The sequence below is a fragment of the Artemia franciscana genome, chromosome 3 (genome assembly GCF_032884065.1).
Source record: "Artemia franciscana chromosome 3, ASM3288406v1, whole genome shotgun sequence".
In the NCBI taxonomy this organism is placed as follows: domain Eukaryota; kingdom Metazoa; phylum Arthropoda; class Branchiopoda; order Anostraca; family Artemiidae; genus Artemia; species Artemia franciscana.
Window position 1 is genome coordinate 28,619,750 of NC_088865.1, and position 18,250 is coordinate 28,637,999.

Sequence of the window (18,250 nt, forward strand, 5' to 3'; positions counted from 1 at the left end):
CCCCAAAGTCCCCATGGGAGAAGCTGCAAGTTAAAAACTTTGACCAGTGTTTGCACATAGTAATGATTATTGGGAAGTGTACAGACGTTTTCAGTGGGATTTTTTGGTTGGAAGGAGGGGTTGAGAAGAGGAGGTTATGTTGGGAAAATTTTCCATGAATGGGAGGGGGCAGGATTTTCGATTTAAAAAAACAATGAAAAAATAAATATGAAAAAGTGTTTTCAACTGAAAGTAAGGACCAGCGGTAAAACTTAAAAAGAACAAAAAATATTACACATATAAGGGGTTCATTTCCTCCTAATCTCTCACTCTTTACGCTAAAGTATTTTTCAGTAATTTCAATTATTTATTCTACGGCCTTTGTGATTCAGGGGTCATTCTTAAGGATTTAGGACAAAATTTAAGCTTTAGTGTAATGAGCGAGGTATTGACAAGTGGGCAAGCCCCCCTTATATACGTAATAGATACCTGCGAATATAGAAGTCTGTTAGGTAAGCTAATTCGTAAGTTACGTATATTTTTACTAATGAAAACAATCGTAAAAAACTAAAAGCTCTAGTTGCCTTTTTAAGTAGCAAAAAATTGGAGAGCAGCTGGGCCTCCTTCCCCGCTCATTTTTCTCAAAATCGTTCGATCAAAATTATGAGAAAGCCGTTTAGCCAAAAAAATAAAAATTCAAATTTCGTTTTAATTATTCATCTGCGCAGAGCCGAAATCAAAACATGGATTAACTAAAAAAACATTCAGAAATTAAATAAAAAACGATTTTTTTTAAATGAAAGGAAGGAGTAACATTAAAACTTAAAACGAACAGAAATTACCCAGTATATGAAAGGGGCTGTTCCCTCCTCAACGCCCCGCTCTTTACGCTAAAGTTTTTACAGTATTAAACAGTAGATCTTTTAAATTATATTTTTGGTAAAAAATAAGGAGAGGGGCACATTTGAAGGAAGGCCTAAAAATTCAGAAAAGAACTTAAAACAACCATAAGTAGCTACTTATACTATTCCTAAGAGCGAATGCTTCGCTATACCCCACCCCTCGCCCCTCTTTAAGCGACAGTTTATAGCCCATTATATATTTCCCCATTACATTTTGAAATAACCCCACTTTTTACTTCTGTATTAATTTATGACGAAAGCTAATCAATCGGCGGAAAAAATGAGTCGCGCTATTCTGAAATAAATAAAAAAAAACAAGTTTTTTTACCTGAAAGTAAGGAGCAACATTAAAACTTAAAACGAACAGAAATTACTCCGTATATGATAGGGGCTGTTCCCTTCTCAACGCCTTGCTTTCTACGCTAAAGTTTGACTCTGTCTCACAACTCTCCATTTAAAAAAAAAAAAAAAAAAAACCTGCCAATTTGAAAAATAAAAAAAATATATTATGACGTTTAGGGGTGTTTCCCCTTATTTTCCAAACTCGTAACTCGAAGAAGAGGGGGATATGTTGGGGGAACTTTCCTTGGAGGAATATGTCATGGGGGAAGAAAATTTTCATGAAGGGAGCCCAGGATTTTCTAGTATTATTTAAAAAAAAAATAATAAAAAAATAAATATGAAAAAGCTTTTTTCAACTGAAAGTAAGGAGAAGCATTAAAACTTAAAACGAACAGAAATTATTAAGCATACGATAGGCTTACCTCCTCCTAATATCTCGCTCTTTATGCTAAAGTATTTTTAGTAATTTTAACTATTTATTCTACAGCTTTTGTGATTCAGGGGTCATTCTTAAGAAATTGGGACAAAATTTAAGCTTTAATGTAAAGAGCGAGGTACTAACGAGGGGGTGAGCCCCTTCGTATACGTAATAAAAACATTAGAATACAGAAGTTAGTTACGTAAGCTAATTTGTAAGTTACGTATATCTTTTACTAATAAAAAGATTCGTAAAAAATTAAAATTTTTAGTTGCCTTTTTAAGTAACCAAAAAATCGGACGGCAACTAGGCGTCCTCCCCCGCTCCATTTTTTCTCAAAATAATTCGATCAAAACTATGAGAAAGCACTTTAGACAAAAAAATAAATATTAAAATTTCGGTTTAATTATTCATCTGCGGAGAGCCAAAATCAAAACATGCATTGATTCAAAAACGTTCAGAAATTAAATAAAAAAAAAAACAGTTTTTTTAACAGAAGTAAGGAGCGACATTAAAACTTAAAACGAACAGAAATTACTTCGTATATGAGAGGGGCTGCTTCCTCATCAACGCCCCGCTCTTTACGCTAAATTTTTTACTGTTTTAAAAAGTAGAGTTAAGAGAAAGAGTCAAACTTTAGCGTAAAGAGTGGGGCGTTGAGGAGGAAACAGCCTCTTTCATATACGGGATAATTTCTGTTCGTTCTAAGTTTTAATGTTGCTCCTTACTTTCATTTAAAATGCTTGTTTTTTTATCTAATCATTAAAAAGTACGGATAAAGGTTCTGAAAGAATGTCTGCAAAGGCTTTAAGGGATTTGAGAAATAAACTAGCTAATTTGATCCTCCTAACTCATAAAAGCATATTGGTATTTTTAATCGTACTAATAAGAACTTTGTGAATTACTCGAATAAAAATTTAAATGATAGTTGAGATGCAACTGAATTTGGGGCACGGATTTTTACTTTGAATTTGATTTTAGGGAGTCAAATGAGACTTAATTTTTCTTGGAATTTGGTTAGTAATTTCCGTTGGAATTTGGTAAATCGACACGGGTCTGTTTAGAGGGCATTTCCTGTCATGCCCCAAAGGATTTTGTAAAGTTTTGAAATACTTGGCTTTCCTGATTGGTAGTTCCAGGACAGTTTTTGGCTTGGTTACATACATAAATAAAATTGGGTGGTTTAATCTGACAATGAAATACAACAAACTTTCGGTTAGATCGTATAATTTCCACTTCTCGCCCATTTCTAGCTATATTTTACATTTTATTTCATATTTTAATTACCCTACATCGCTCACTACTCTACATACTACCTATCCTTTTTGAAGCTATAGCACTTTCCTTTCTACCAAAACAATAAAATCGCTACTTTACTATTTTACTTCCTCACAACCAATTAGCATTTTATTTACAGGTGCCAAGACATCAATTTGGTTTCAAATATGATGTTTTCTAAAGAACATAGAGCTGGATTGCGCTCAAGACTCATCTTCAAATGCGAATCATGTCATGAGGAAGCCACAAATCACAGAGAAAAACCCCTTGCTCCTAGAAGGCTTAAAAAAAAAGACTCAACGAAAACCGTAGTCAAAAAACGGAAAAGGGCTGATTTTGATAGTGTGAATACTATCAGAAAGAAACACAAAACAGAAACAGGAACAGTAAGTGTCAACAAAGAGGTAGTGGTTGGTGCAATAAATGGTGGAATGACTCACGCCCAGGTTCAAGAACTTTTCTCTACCATTGGAATAAATACCCCGTTTCAAAAAGTCTTTACGAAATTTGAGAAAGAAATTTGCGTAGAATTGGAAAAAGTTCTCTATGACTATCTTATCGAAAATGGGAAAACCGAGCGAAGGATGGCACTGGAAGCAGGTGAGAAAATTCACCCAAATGGAGCTGTAGAGACATGTGCTATAGTTGATGGAAGCTGGTGTACACGAAGTTATGGGAATAGATATCGTGCACTCTCAGGCTGTGGAGTGGTGATAGGTTTCTATTCGAAGAAACTCTTAAATCTAGGAATTAGGAACAAATATTGCTGTACTTGCGTGAAATACAGGCATCAAGTAAATAGATCTGTTCCTGAACATACATGTTTTATGAACTGGCAGGGGCCCAGTACAGGTATGGAGTCAGATATATTAGTTGACGCATTCCGAATAGCAACATCCATGCACAATCTAAGATATACTCGATTTGTTGCCGACGGCGATTCAAGTACCCATTCTGAAATTATAGCAAGGGTACCATATGGCAGAAATGTAGAAAAAATTGAGTGTGCTAATCATGCGTGCAAATGCTTGAAAAACAGACTATATAAGAAGCAGCACGAGAATGCCGAATGCAGAAGATTTCTTAGTGCCGCAATAATAAAGAAAATGTGTGATTTTGCCAGAAATGCAATTGTATGTGCCACCACAGAGAAGAAAAGCGTGAAGGATCTCATCAGTGCGCTGAAGGCAATTCCTCTACATTTTTTCCGTGGCGACCATAGATTTTGTCCTACACGCTGCTCGTTCTCCGGGAAAGTTCTACAGGTCAATCCTGAAGACACCCCTAGCAACATCTTTCTCAGCCATGTGTATTCAGCCTTTGATACGCTGACCAGAAGGGCTCGTCTACTGATAGGAAACCACACGAGCAACCTGGTAGAATATTTTATGAGCATAGGTGCAAGGCTTATAGGTGGCAAAAACATCATGGTTAGCCAAAGTGCACGATATACCACCCGTGTTAAAGCAGCAGGAATCCGATTTACGAAAGGTCACTCAGCTCGCCTTGAAATATTTCGAAGAACAGTAGGATCTACACCAAGTAGGCAGTTGAAAAAACTTGCACAACAGCGGGCCATGACTACTGCTCGACGTAAAAAACTGTTTGCTAAAAAGCGCCTTTTCACTAATGCTTCCACAAAACCGGAGCCAACCGGAGCAGACAAAAACTACGGCTCGAACGCAACTGCTCCGGATCTTGATTGCAGTGCGCTCGAAATTGCAAAAACAGATTTTTTGACTCGTCTCCAATGTACTGCAACAGATATCCTCAGTATCGAAAAAGCCACTAGGCTTCAGAGAAATTCTATCGATAATAGCTGGATAGAATACAGAAAAAACAGAATTACAGCTTCCGTAGCTGGTGCTGTTTGTAAAAGGCGGTTGAAGACTGTGGGCTCATTAGTTCGGCAGCTGCTGTATCCCAGAAACCGCCAAACAAAGGCAATGGAGCATGGTCAGATGTATGAGCCTGTAGCTATTGCAGCTTTTGCAAAGAAAATGGGTTGCATTGTGAACTCTGCTGGGCTTTTCATTCACAAGGAATATGGGTTTCTAGGGGCCAGTCCGGACGGGATAGCAATTTTCCTTCGGGTGAGAAGGCTCTTTTGGAGGTGAAGTGCCCTTTGACAGCAAAAGGGCTTACATTGGAAGAGTGGATAGCGCTTAAAAAAAATACATGTCTAGAAAAGAAAGTTAATAGTGAAATAAAGCTGAAAAGAACACATGACTACTATTACCAAGTTCAAATGCAATTGGAATGTTGTGACACTGATTTTGTGTACTTTGTAATATTTTTAGGGGAAGAGGAATTATATTATGAAAAGATTGGTCGTGAACGTGAATTCTGGTCTAACAAAATGCTGTCAAATCTACAAAAATTTTATTTTGAGGCACTGTTACCAGAAATTGTCGACGGAAGGTTGCCAAGAAGTATGGAGATACGAGAACCGTTTATATAAATCCAACTGTGCTAGGTATGGGTAGTTATCATGTGTCATTACAGTCTTATCCGAATACAAATTCAGATATACAAATACTCAAGCAACAATCGAACTTTAGAATATTTTTTAATGAACCCGTATGGATAAGCTAAATAAAAAAAAACAAGTTTTTTTTTAACTGAAAGTAAGGAGCGCCATTAAAACTTAAACGATCAGAAATCACTTCGTATATGAAAGGGACTGCTCCCTCCTCAACGCCCCGCTTTTTACGCTAAAGCTTTTTACTGTTTCAAAAAGTAGAATTGAGAGAAAGAGTAAAACTTTAGCGTAAAGAGCGGGGCGTTGAGGAGGGAGCAGCCCCTTTCACATACGAATTAAGTTATATTCGTTTTAAGTTTTAATGTTGCTCCTTGCTTTCAGTTAAAAACATGTCTTTTTTTTATTTAATATCTGAACGTTTTTGAACTAATGCATGTTTTGATTTTGGCTCTCCACAGATGAATAATTAAAACGAAATTTCATATTTATATGGCTTTCTCATAATTTTGATAGAATCACTTTGAGAAAAAAGGAGCAGGGGGGAGGCTTAGTTGCCCTCCAATGTTTTGGTTACTTAAAAAGGCAACTAGAACTAGAATTTTTAATATTTTACGAACGTTTTTGCTAGTAAAAGATCTACGTAACTTACGAGTTAGCTTACGTAACGAACTTCTGTATTCTGTTAGTGTTAAATTTTAATGCTGCTCCTTACTTTCAGTTAAAAAAACTGTTTCATATTTATTTTTGTATTGTTCTATTTTGAAATAAGGCTAGAAAATCCTGCGCTCCCTTCATGGAAATTTTCTTCCCCATGACAAATTCCTCCATGGAAAGTTCCCCCAACATAACCCCCTGTTCTCAACCCCCCCAACCAAAAATCCTCCTGAAAACGTCTGTACATTTCCCAATAACCATTACTATATAAACACTGATCAAAGTTTGTAACTTGTAGCCCCTTCCACGGGGATTCTGGTGGAATAAGTCGTCCCCAAAGACACAGTTATAAGGTTTTTCGACTATGCTGAATAAAATGGCTATCTCACAATTTTAATCGGGTGACTGTGGGAAAATAATTAGCGTGGGAGGAGGCCTAGGTGCCCTCCAATTTTTTAGATCACTTAAAAAGGGTACTATATACTTCATTTTTTATATATAATTCACTTGTATATAACTTCATTTCCGTTGGAATGAGCCCGCTCGCAACATTCTATGACAACTGGTTCGATATAATCACCCCTGGAAAAAAAAATCCATATTTTTGCTGATAGAAGCTTAACACTTCCACGGTAGGGTTCCCTGATAGGCTGATTCGGATGGGTGTAATTTTGGTTTTATTACTTTTATCGGGTGTTTCCCTCTATTTTCTAAAATAAGGCAATTTTTCTTAGACTCGTAATTTTAGATAGGTATCTCATATATTTAAAGTCAGCATTAAAATGCGATTTTGTTCATGTAGCTATTGGTATTAAAAATCCGTTTTTTAGAGTTTTGGTTACTATTGAGCCGGGTCGCTCCTTAGTACAGTTCGTTACCACGAACTTTTTGATAAAATTAAATAAATTTGTCACTTCGCTGCGAGCAATTATTTAAATTATATTTTTCTAAATAGGCCTGCATGAAGTAAAAACCCGAAAATATGTACTTTTTATTTGTAATTTCCACAATTTTATACCGCGTCTCCTGGCAAATAATGATGACCAGACCACAGGCACACACGCAGGCGAGGGATTCACCCACCTTAAATTTGTATAATGCTTAATTTGTCAGCGAAATGTTTAATTTTCCTGTGTTTTCCTGGTATTTCTTTCGTAAGAGCTGAACCCCCCTCATCCAAAAAAAAATCTCGAATAATAATTTCTCTAATTTTCTCCTCGAATAATAGTTCTTTTCCAAATAAATATTCCTATTTACTTGTCGAATTACGAAGAATGAATATACATTAGTCGTAATTTTCAGTGAGAAACCCCTTGAGTTTAATGACGGCAGTGAAATCTGATAACCTTGAGTATTTGTGTGATATGCCGCGATTGAAAAAGAACTAACAGGCAGTATAATTTTTGGAGGAGCGTCCGGCCACTGTTGAAACACATTATCCATTGAATTGGAATAAGAAGTTTTCTAAAGCATTTAAAAACTTTAGCATAAAGAGCGATGAGTTGAGGATGGGGCAGTTCCCCTCATATTTAACAGTTTCTGTTCGTTTTAATCTTTAATGTTGCTCCTTACTTTCAGTTGAAAAAAGCTGTATTTATTTGTTTAATTGCAATAAAAATTAGCGCAAAGAGTGTTAGACTGAGGTTAGGATAGCTATCCTCTAACTTCTGCAAAACAAATCTACAAAACAAAATCTACATTAAATCTACGATCAAAGAAAGGCTATAACATAAAAATTCACACTTCAACACAAATTCATAACCCAAATTCACAAACTTGTTCAAAGGTGATAGTGGATTGAAAACTTTTATGTTCCAGAAATGAATTATCTTTCTATTGATTCTTTTGCAAAGCAATTGCTTGCGATTACCACACTCCATTTTGGTAATTACCAATAATTTCGATTTTAGTTCATCATCCAGAAAGCAAACTTTTTTACGTTAAGAATAAACAATCGCTTTTCGGACACCACTTTCTTCAATAGTTTCAAGAAATTAGTTCAGCTATGTAAATCAAGCATGGTAGGCAGCATTTAGAGGCGAATTCTTTTATTGGACAAATTGTTGCAAAAACTCTTTCTTTGATAGTTTTGGGTACCGTTAGCAAGAGTCGATTCTTAATTGCTATTCTTTACCACGATCAAGATATGCCAATACGGGGAGGAACAGTCCCCCTACTCTGTATTTCCAAGGTCATTTCTTGCATTTTTCATTTTAATCTGTATTTGTTGGTGTTTTCATTAAAAAGATCGATGAACAAAAATCTCCCCCTAGATTTGACAAACATATTTCTCCCCCCCCCCCTACATTGTCGGAAATTGATGCCTGTGTCACAGACTGTTTGAAAGAAAGATATATAAAAATACATAAATTATATATGAAAAGATATAGAAATTATGGTTGCATTTACCGTTTATGTTGTCATTAACCTCAAGAAACCTTTTTCCAATAAGGCTTTGCTCTGACATTTTGTTTGTGTCTTTTACTTTAGCTTGAAAGAAGTCAGGTAAGGTGATAGAAGAATGAGCAGCATCTTGTAGCATCCTGTCACTTTTGGTTTTGATCATGACAGTTTCTCTTGTAAGGTCACTCAAAGGATGAGATTTAATTTGATAGTTTCCAGCACGAACTGACGCCCAAACTCCCACAACAACTAAAAGGCATAATATTCCGATTCCTGTTAATGCTAGTAGAAAAACTACTCTAGGGTTAGGCATTTTGCATTGGTTAGCCGGCTATTAACAAACAAAACAAGCTGTTTCAAGCAATAGGTCACTTCATTTTTATCACTTATAATGGACAAAACCTCAAAAAATACAGAATTAAACAATTTAGAATAGAACGCTAAAAACATGCGCAACACAGACTGGAATATACGATGTGAATTTGGAGCACGATAAAACTTATGTCCGTTATTTTAGATTAGACATTATTGAATAGCGAATCAAGCTGTTGTTTTTTAATATAAGTCAGATGTTGTAACGGTGATTATTGTTACCGAATTATCAGTACAAAAGTCCTGCTGTGAGATTGCAATTTTTAAACAGAATGTCGAGCAGCGGGTCAATGAAGGAATGGACTTCTTAGCATCAATACTAGTTTGATCTTTTTTACGCGAATGTCACCGTTAAAGAACGTTTGAGCAGGATGGAAACAGGTTGTCTGTTTTATCGATTGCTTTTCTTTTTTTCTCTTGTGTCTGATTTATTTCTGTTCATGTGTAATTGAATATTGATTAAGATTATTAAATATTTTTTGATTATTCCCCATCCATCCTAAGGAAGTTTAACCAAGAAGAGACTGGTCTGTAGAAACCTGTCTTAGGTAAAAAAACGAGGCATGACCAAAATATCGAAATTTTCACGATGTTAAAAGATTTTCAACTTTTTCTAATGCTAATTGCCTTCCAGGGGCTAACAAATCGCAAATTGTTTACCCTCAAGATTAAATTAATTACATGTTTAATAACCCTTCTCTTGGATTCCTTCGCAGCAAACTAAGCTCTCATTACATCTCACGTCTGCTCTTTGCTGTTTCACCAGCCTTGGACCCCTCCCCCAAGAAAATACTGTGCGCAGGTCTAATTGAAGATATTGCATGTATTCTCTAAGGAAATTGACCAATTAAGATCTATTTTTTTAGGGAAAATCCATGAGCGAAGTTTTTCTTCATAAAAGCTATTTCTCTGTCGTGAAAGACACTTTTTAAGGAACTAGGTGGGGATTCGTAAAACGTTTTTTTCTTTTGTAATCTTTGAAAAATACCTAAATGACATATCTGCATATTTACTACTACTGCTACTAATAACTCACCGCAGCACCAAGCCGCCTGAGGCCAACACAGCTACGGACACTCCTCCTCCAAACCAATCTATCTAAGGGCTCCCTCTTTACACCCTCCCAGAAAGTTCCCATTTCCTTTAAATCTTTATTTATGACATCCTCCCACCCCAGACGGGGACGACCTGCTTTCTGTTTAGCCTCAGATGGTTGGCCAAAAAAGCCCAGACGGCTTAGCAAATATTTAACCCTCCCTTCGTCAATCGATCTTAACGACATAAAATGCCATTGTGCAGGTAGATGATGTACTTAGCAAAATAAACAATTTTCCAGGGTATAAAGGACAGGCTAATGTATTTTAGGTCTAATGTAAACACCAATACCGCCACATCAATGCATTCACGTAACATGTTTTTCAAACAAACGTCATTCTAATTAAGAAATTAAAATTGCAGTTTTTTCTACCCCAATACAGACGAGAAAAAATGCATGTTAATTTGGTCAGATTGTTACAAAAAAGGGAGGAGAAACCTCAAGCAGCATTTCGAGTTTCTCAAAAACTTATTAATTTGTCATAAAATCTCTTTAAAATGTCCCTGTCCTGTCTTATCCATTTAAAGTATCATTATAGGATGCGCAAAACCAAGCATAAGTGTGCAATATGTATGTATTTACATGCAATAGCAATATTGCTGGTGGAAGCATAAACAGAACTTGGAATAATAATTTTAGTTTGCTTTAAGCCCAACTTATAACCATCCACAGGGAGTTTCGCATTATCGCAGGCGCTCCTACACTTCAGGTATCTCTACTACCAAGCAGTCTTGATCGGATCTCTGTCAAATAGTTTGTTTTGTTTTGTTTTCAGTCAGGTTTAGGTCAAGAGAAACTGAAACCTCGAGGACTAATATTTTTTAAGCACGGTCATTCCTACTTATTTCCTTTGGCAGAAGACAGCAAAAGCTGTTAACTGCTAACAAGTGAATAATAAGGTATTTTCTGGAGCAAAGCGCAGCACAGTTTTTAATTTAAGAAAATGTGTCACAAAGTCTGGAGCATTTAAGCGTGTTTGGGAGTACCGAGAGAGAAAAAAAACGCTTTAAGAACTAAAATAATTACTCAAAAGAAAGAAAAAATCGGGCTCCTCCCCCTCTGCTGCCCTTATTTAAAATAAACTTACTTACTTACTAACTCACTTATAGTGTACAACCTATCATACAACACATACTGACGCTTAACCAACTACACATAGACACGACTTTTTTTTAACTGCTTATAATCATATACTCATCCCAAAATCAATCACACATTCCGTCTCTAGAATACTGGTCAAAGCAAATATACCGCAAGGAAGCACGAAATTCTTTAGGGACCTCCCCATTCTTTACTTCCACAGGAAGGCTATTCCAGAATTCAGGGCCTAAATACCCGTACCTTACAGAAAAATTAGATCTGAATATTCATTGGAGCCACCTTCCTAACTAATTCAACATTTCTAGCTTCATGGTGACGTTCCCTTTCCTTATTAAGATCAGAGAAAGATATTGGTAACAAATTACAAAAAGTTTATTACAAACAAAGCGGAAAATGGTACAAATTGTAATTGTGCATACCTAAATTTCACTGAATTGCAAGAAAAGTCATGTGCCAAAACTGTTCCAGATTTTTCTCTTTTTTTGTAACACACGGAGTGGGTATACATGGCTAGCGATCGTCGATAACCACATTGTAACACAATTCAACAAGTATAGATGAATAAGAGAAAAACACAACGTTCTGATAACTTTCTTGAGAAAAGACTCTTCAGCTTTGGAGGAATTCTATCATTCTTGGCTATTTTAGTGCTTATGAAAGCGATATTATTTTAGAACTCATACATTCATCTACAATAACACGAAGATGCTTCACAATACTTGTCTCGTCAATTTTACAAATACACTTTTAACTCAATTTCTTCGATCCAAAAATAATAGTTTCCACTTCTGCCATATAACATGCACGTTTTTTTTCTGATGAATAATCAGTTCGTTCACTAGATTTTATCTCTCGATTATTGCCCTTCTTTTTTTCAACTCATTTATCAAATCAGCTTCCGTTTCGTGTCGATTATAAACTGAGCATCATCAGCAAAACTTGGAAGCATTACCAGCACCCACCGTCATTGCACCCTAATACAAGCAGCTGTTAATGTATAGACCATTTATATCTATATATATAGATATACAATAAACAATAATGGTCCCAACACAGATCAACGTGGAACACCCCACTGTGCTACCATCTCTTTTGACAAGACTACGCGGAGCGATACTCTTTGTGTTCTTCCTTCAAGAAACGAAGGTATCAATTAGAGACTCGAAATGATCCGTTTTGAGTCTTTACTTCTTTTATACCAAAGAATAAACAATATATTTTTTAAGTAATTAAGGTACACTCCAGATTCTAAGCATTGATTAAAAAGGTATAATAGTTGACTAGATGTAATTGGGTAAACATTTTGTACTATTTGAACGGTCATAAATCCATTCCAGCTTGAGATTTTTTCATATTTTTCAGACCATTCTCAAATTCATACGATCTCACTTGCTGAAAATAATGGCGCATCACTTACTTTAGAAGGTAAACTCTGGATTAGACCCTCACCGCTTATGCGCTCCACGAACGTCAAACATTTTTAGCCCTACTTCTGAAGAATGGGCAAATAAGTTATTACCCATATCATTGTCTGACTAACATAGCTCTTTGCTGGGAATCACTGATTCGCTAGATAGTCTTTGGATAGTTTTGTGTCGAAAGTTAATAGTGTGTTGAGAAGTTTCTATGTTTTTACTAGTTTGAGTTTATTATCAGTAAATGTTGTCAAGACTAATTTTATATAGTACTAGCTGTTGGGGTGGCGCTTCGTGCCACCCCAACACCTAGTTGGTGGGGGCGCTTCGAGCCCCCCGCGCGCGTAAGTCGTTACGTGCCATATTAGTTACGCACCTTTGTAGTTGTGTCCCTGTGTCCCACCTGTGAATATAGATAGATAAATATATATATATATATATATATATATATATATATATATATATATATATATATATATATATATATATATGTTTTTAACTACGTAAAACTTGCGAATATACAACATTCTTCGCTGTCCCATTGTCTGTGCATATAAATAGATTGTCAGGTTTACCGACTCTTGAACATGCAACGTATAATTGTCCATGGGAAAAACAATCCGTATTCAGATCAATACCTCATTGTTCTAATGATTGCCCTTGAGCTTTGTTGATGGTGATTGCTAATCGAACAATCACTGTGTCCCGGTCGTCATTTATATATCCCCCTGTGCCCCCGGCGTCCCCGTTGTAGTTGTGTCCCTTTGTCCCGGTCGTCATTTATATTCCCTGTGTTCCGCTTGTCATTTGTGTCCCGGTGTCCCAGTCTGTAATTTCTCTTTGAGTGTCCCGGTCGTCATTTATATTCTCAAGTTGTGGAAATCCGTTATTTGGGTTTTTATATTGATGGCAATCTATCATGGAAACGTCACAGTGATATTGTTGCAACAAAGGTTGCCCGTAGTCTTGGTGCAATTCGACGCTTTAAGAATTTTTTTTTACCTCCAAGGGTATTATTGTTAATACACCACGCTTTGATTCACCCCCCAAGGTTTCATATGGATGCTTGTTATGGTCAAGCAATTTTTACACAAATTTTAAACGGGCTCAGATCCTTCAGAATAACATCGGAGGCTACATAGAAGGTGTCACGGGCACTTCACAGCTTGCTTCACCAAATTACAAGTGCCTAATGTAGGACAGTTTCGTGACTACCAGTTAGGAATTTTTGCATACCAATGCTAGAACTCTGTAAGTCTTGAGATTTTTCGTGGCTATTTTAGTGACAATAGGTCACTACATAGTTATGACACTCGTAATGCTGATAATTTTGTTGTGTCACATAAAATTGGAACCAGGGCTGGTTTCCCTACTAAATTTTCAGGGTGCCGTGAATGGAACTCCATTCCAGAGAGTATTCGGGAGGCTGACCACCTCGGGCTATTTAAAAGTAATTTGAAAAATATTAATTAGGAAAATACTCGTACTTTTATTTATTTATTGTTATTATTATTGTTCTTATTATTTTTATTTTTATGGTAGAATGGTTGATGAGAGATTGGTTATAATTTTTATTTTGTTTATGAAATTTATTTAATTAAATTTTTTGCTAATTTAATCAATTAATTGCATTTAAAAAAATGTAAGCAGTCGCCCCGTCGCAAGTGCTTTTTTGTATCTTATGGGGTGATTATTATAATTTGATTGTTATGTTTTTGTTTGTAAGTAAAGATTCGAAAATTATGTCTTTGAGGATGACAACCTCCCCCCAAGCCCTCAGGACAAGGGTTGTAAGTTTTGCCTTAGGGATGTATATGGTAATTATATCAAGCGTGGACATATAAATTTTGGAGGGGGCTCATTGAATTAGTATTCAGAAGCTCTAGTGCCCATTTTAAGAGTCAAAGTGATCCGAGGACATCTACCCCCCCCCCCGAGATGCACACGTCGTATAGTACCGAAATGCATCTAATAGAAACTTTGAGATATATTTTATTCAGAACAGTCCACATATCATATAACAAGACTTTGGGGTTGAAACAAACACCCAATAACCTGAGGGCAAGAGTTGCAAGTTATGCACCGGATCAATTAAAGTTTTTTATGGCACTTGCCATTTACCAAGTGACATATAACGATCATATGTTCTGTTGGTCTGTCTTTCTGTCAATCTGTCCGTCCCGGTTTTGCTAGTTCGGGCACTTCCAGATAAGCTAGGACAATGAGAGTTGGCAGGCGTATCAGGGACCAGACCACATTAAATTAAAAATAGTCACTTCCCCGATTCGATCATCTGGGGGGAGGGGAGGAATGATGGTTAATTCGGAAAATTAGAAAAAATGAGGCATTTTTAACTTACGAACGGGATATCGGATCTTAATGAAATTTGATGGTTAGAAAAACCTCGTGTCTCAGAGCTCTTATTGTGAATCCCGACCGGAATTGGTGACATTGAAGGAAGTTGAAGGGGGAAACCGGAAATCTTGGACAACGCTTAGAGTGGAGAGATTGGGACGAATATTGGTAGGAAGGATAAGCACAAGTCATAGATACGTGATTGACATAACTGGACCAGATCCGTTCTTTTCGGGGGGTTTGGGGGGATTTCCATTGCTTTAGCGAGTTCAGTGCTTCATGACGTGCAAGGACGATGAGAATTGGTAGGCATGTCAGGGACCTGCACAAATTGACTTGATAACAGTCGTTTCCACGATTCAACCATCTGAGGGGGGGTTGGAGGATGAGGAAATCATGAAAAACGAGGTATGTTTATCTCACGAATGGGTAATTGGATCTTATTGAACCTTGATATATACATAGAAGTCATGTTTCAGATGCTCCACTTTCAATTCGGATCCGAGGACATTGGGGACGGAGGGGACAACAGAAATCTTGGAAAACGCTTAGAGTGGAGAGGTCGGGATGAAACTTGATGGGAAGAATAAGCACAAGCTCTAGATACGCTATTGACATAATCGGACAAGATCCGATCTCTTTGGGGGAGTTGGGGGCATTTCTAGCTCTTTGGTGAGTTCGAGAATAAGCATAAGCTCTAAATGCATGATTGACATAATCTAACCGGATCCGCTCTCTTTGGGGGAGTTGGGGAGGTCCAGTGCTTTGGCGAGTTCGGTGTTTCTGGACGCGCTAGGACGACGAAAATTGGTAGGCGTGTCAGGGACCTGCATAAATTGACGTGATAACAATTGTTTTCCTCGATTCGACAATCCAGGGGACTGAAGGCTCTTGGCTCTTCCGACCTCGTCACAAGTATCATATGAGCTCTTGGCTCTTATTATGGAAGGGATGGTTGTATAAGCCTTAGAGAAGGTTCATTTGGATGAAAATTGGAAGTTCTAGTTCCCTTCTAAAAGTCAAAAATGATTGAGGCAGCTAGCCCCCCCCCCCCTATGACTACCTCTCTTCGTTAAACCAACCTGATTAAAATTATTAGAGAGAGATTTTACTAAAAATAGTACAAATAACATATGACAACGCCTCTATGGTTGACACAGCCCCCCAGTGACCTGGGGATAGGGTTGTAAGTCATGCCCTGGGAGCATATAAGGGTTTTATGGATTGAGTGGTCGTATAAACTTCAGTAATTTGAGGCTCATTTGATTTGAAATTGTATGTTATAGTGCCCTTTTTAAGAGTCAAAAGTGATTTGAGAGCAACATCGCAATGCTCATCATTTCCCCACAGACATTCAATCAAAATTTGGAGATATCAATTTTGTTCATTGTAATTGAGGATTCGGAAATTATGTTTTTGAGGAAGACACTTCCGCCCCCATAGCTCTCAGGGCAAGAACTACAAGTTATGCTATAGGGGCATATAAGGTTTCTATAGAAAGGCTAGTCGTATATACTTCAGAAGGGATTGGATTGGTAATCTGAATTTCTAGTGCCCTTTTAAGAGTCAAAGTGATCAGAGGGAAGCTACACCCCCTTCCCCCCACGTCATGTTTTCCCGAAATACATCCAAATGAAATTTTAGAGTCATTTTATTCAAAATAGTCCAAAGATCACAAAACGAGGCTTTTGGGGTTGACGCGAAACACCAGAGACTGGGGGCAAGAGTTTTAAATTATACCGTAGGGCATTTAAGGTTTTTATGCAAGGGTTGTTTAACTTTAGAAGAGGCTCATTTGGTTGAAAATGGGAAGTTCTAGCTCCTTTTCTAGCGTCAAGTGATGCAGGGCAATAAGCCCCCCCCTCCCCGACAGCCCTGCTTATTACCAAACGCATCTGATGGAAATTTTGAGATAGCGATTTTGTTCCAAATAGTCAAAGAACATATAATAATGCCTCTAGGGTTGACGCACGCACCTCCAAGCCCTGGGGATAGTATTGTGAGTTATGCCACGAGAGCAGGCCCCCCCCCACGCTCATAACGTCCCTTAAAACCTCCAATTAAAATCTGGAGATAACAGTTTTGTTCACCGTAATTAAAAGGTCGAGAAAATATGTCTGTGAGAAAGATGACCCCCCACCCCTGGGAGCGTAGGGAGCATATAAGGTTCTTACAGAAAGCGTGGTCATATATGCTTTGAGAGGACACATTGAATTAGTAATCAGAAGTTCTAGTGCCCTTTTTAAGAGTCAAAGTGATCAGACGACAGTTTTGTTCATCGTAGTTGAAGGGTCCAGAAAATATGTCTGTGAGGAAGACAACCCCCCACCCCACCCTTACAGTTCTCAGGGTACGGCTTGTAAGTTATGCCCAGGGAGCATATAAGGTTCTTATAGAAAGCGTGATCGTATATGCTTTGGAGGGGACTCATTGGATTGATAATCAAAAGTTCTAGTGCCCTTTTTGAGAGTCGGTGATAAGATTGCAGCTAGCCCCCCCCCCCAAACACACATACGCACAAAAATACGTCGTGTTTTCCAAAGATGCAAAGAATAGAAATTTTGAGACAGTCCTTTTATTCTAAATAGTTCAAAAATCATACAACAAGGCATTTGGGGTTGATAAAAACCACTAGAGCCTGAGGGCAAGGGTTATATGTTGTGCCCCTGGAGTATCTAAGGTTCTTGTGGAGGGAAAAGTTGTATGAACTTTAGAGGAGGTTCACTTGCTTGAAATTTGGAAGTTGTAGTTCCCTTTTAAGAGTCAGAGTGATGGAGGAGAGATAGCCCCCCCCCCTTCGACTACCCCTCTTCACTAAACGAATATTCCCACTATGCCCAGTGCTCTGGGGATAGTGTTTTAAGCCATGCCCTGGGGAACCTAATTGTTTTTATAAAATGAGTGCTAGTGGAAACTTCAGATGAGGCTCATTTGATCTGAAATTGGAAGTTATAGTGCCCTTTATAAGAATTAAAAGTGATTTGAGAGCAACCCCCCCCCCTCCACGCTCATCATTTCCCCAAGGACATCCAATCAAAATTTGGAGATAGCAATGTCTTTGGGTAAGATACTCCCGCCCCCACAGCTCTCTTAGCAAGATTTGTAAGTTACGCCCCTGAGGCATTTAAGTTTTTATAAAAAAGGTGGTCGTATATACTTCAGAAGGGACTCATCGGATTGGTAATCTAAATTTTAAGTGCCCTTCTAGGAATCGAAGTGATTAGAGGGCAACTACACCCCCCCCCCCCGCACGTCGCGTTTTCCCGAAATACATCCAATAGAAATTTCGAGGCAGTTTTTTATTAAAAATAGTGTAAAGATCATGTAAAAGGGTTTTTTGGTTGACACAAACCACCAGAGCCTGGGAGCAAGGGTTGTAAGTTTTGCCGCGGGGCATTTTAGGTTTTTATGATAGGGATGGTTGTTAAACTTCAGAAGAGGCTCATTTGGTTG

At 37.5% G+C, this 18,250-nt stretch overlaps 1 protein-coding gene across 2 annotated transcripts in view; it reads right to left on the reverse strand.

Moving 5' to 3' along the window:
• Positions 1-8,988, reverse strand: part of LOC136025119 (uncharacterized) — a 47,034-nt gene extending 38,046 nt beyond the window's left edge. Inside the window, exon 1 of one of the 2 annotated variants that reach the window (XM_065700858.1) lies at positions 8,465-8,988. In XM_065700858.1, coding sequence (XP_065556930.1) covers positions 8,465-8,771 — 307 coding nt within the window. In that variant the 5' untranslated portion in view covers positions 8,772-8,988. The remainder of the gene's footprint in view (positions 1-8,464) is intronic. The other variant, XM_065700857.1, reaches the window with a different exon arrangement.
• Positions 8,989-18,250: the final 9,262 nt, after the last annotated feature.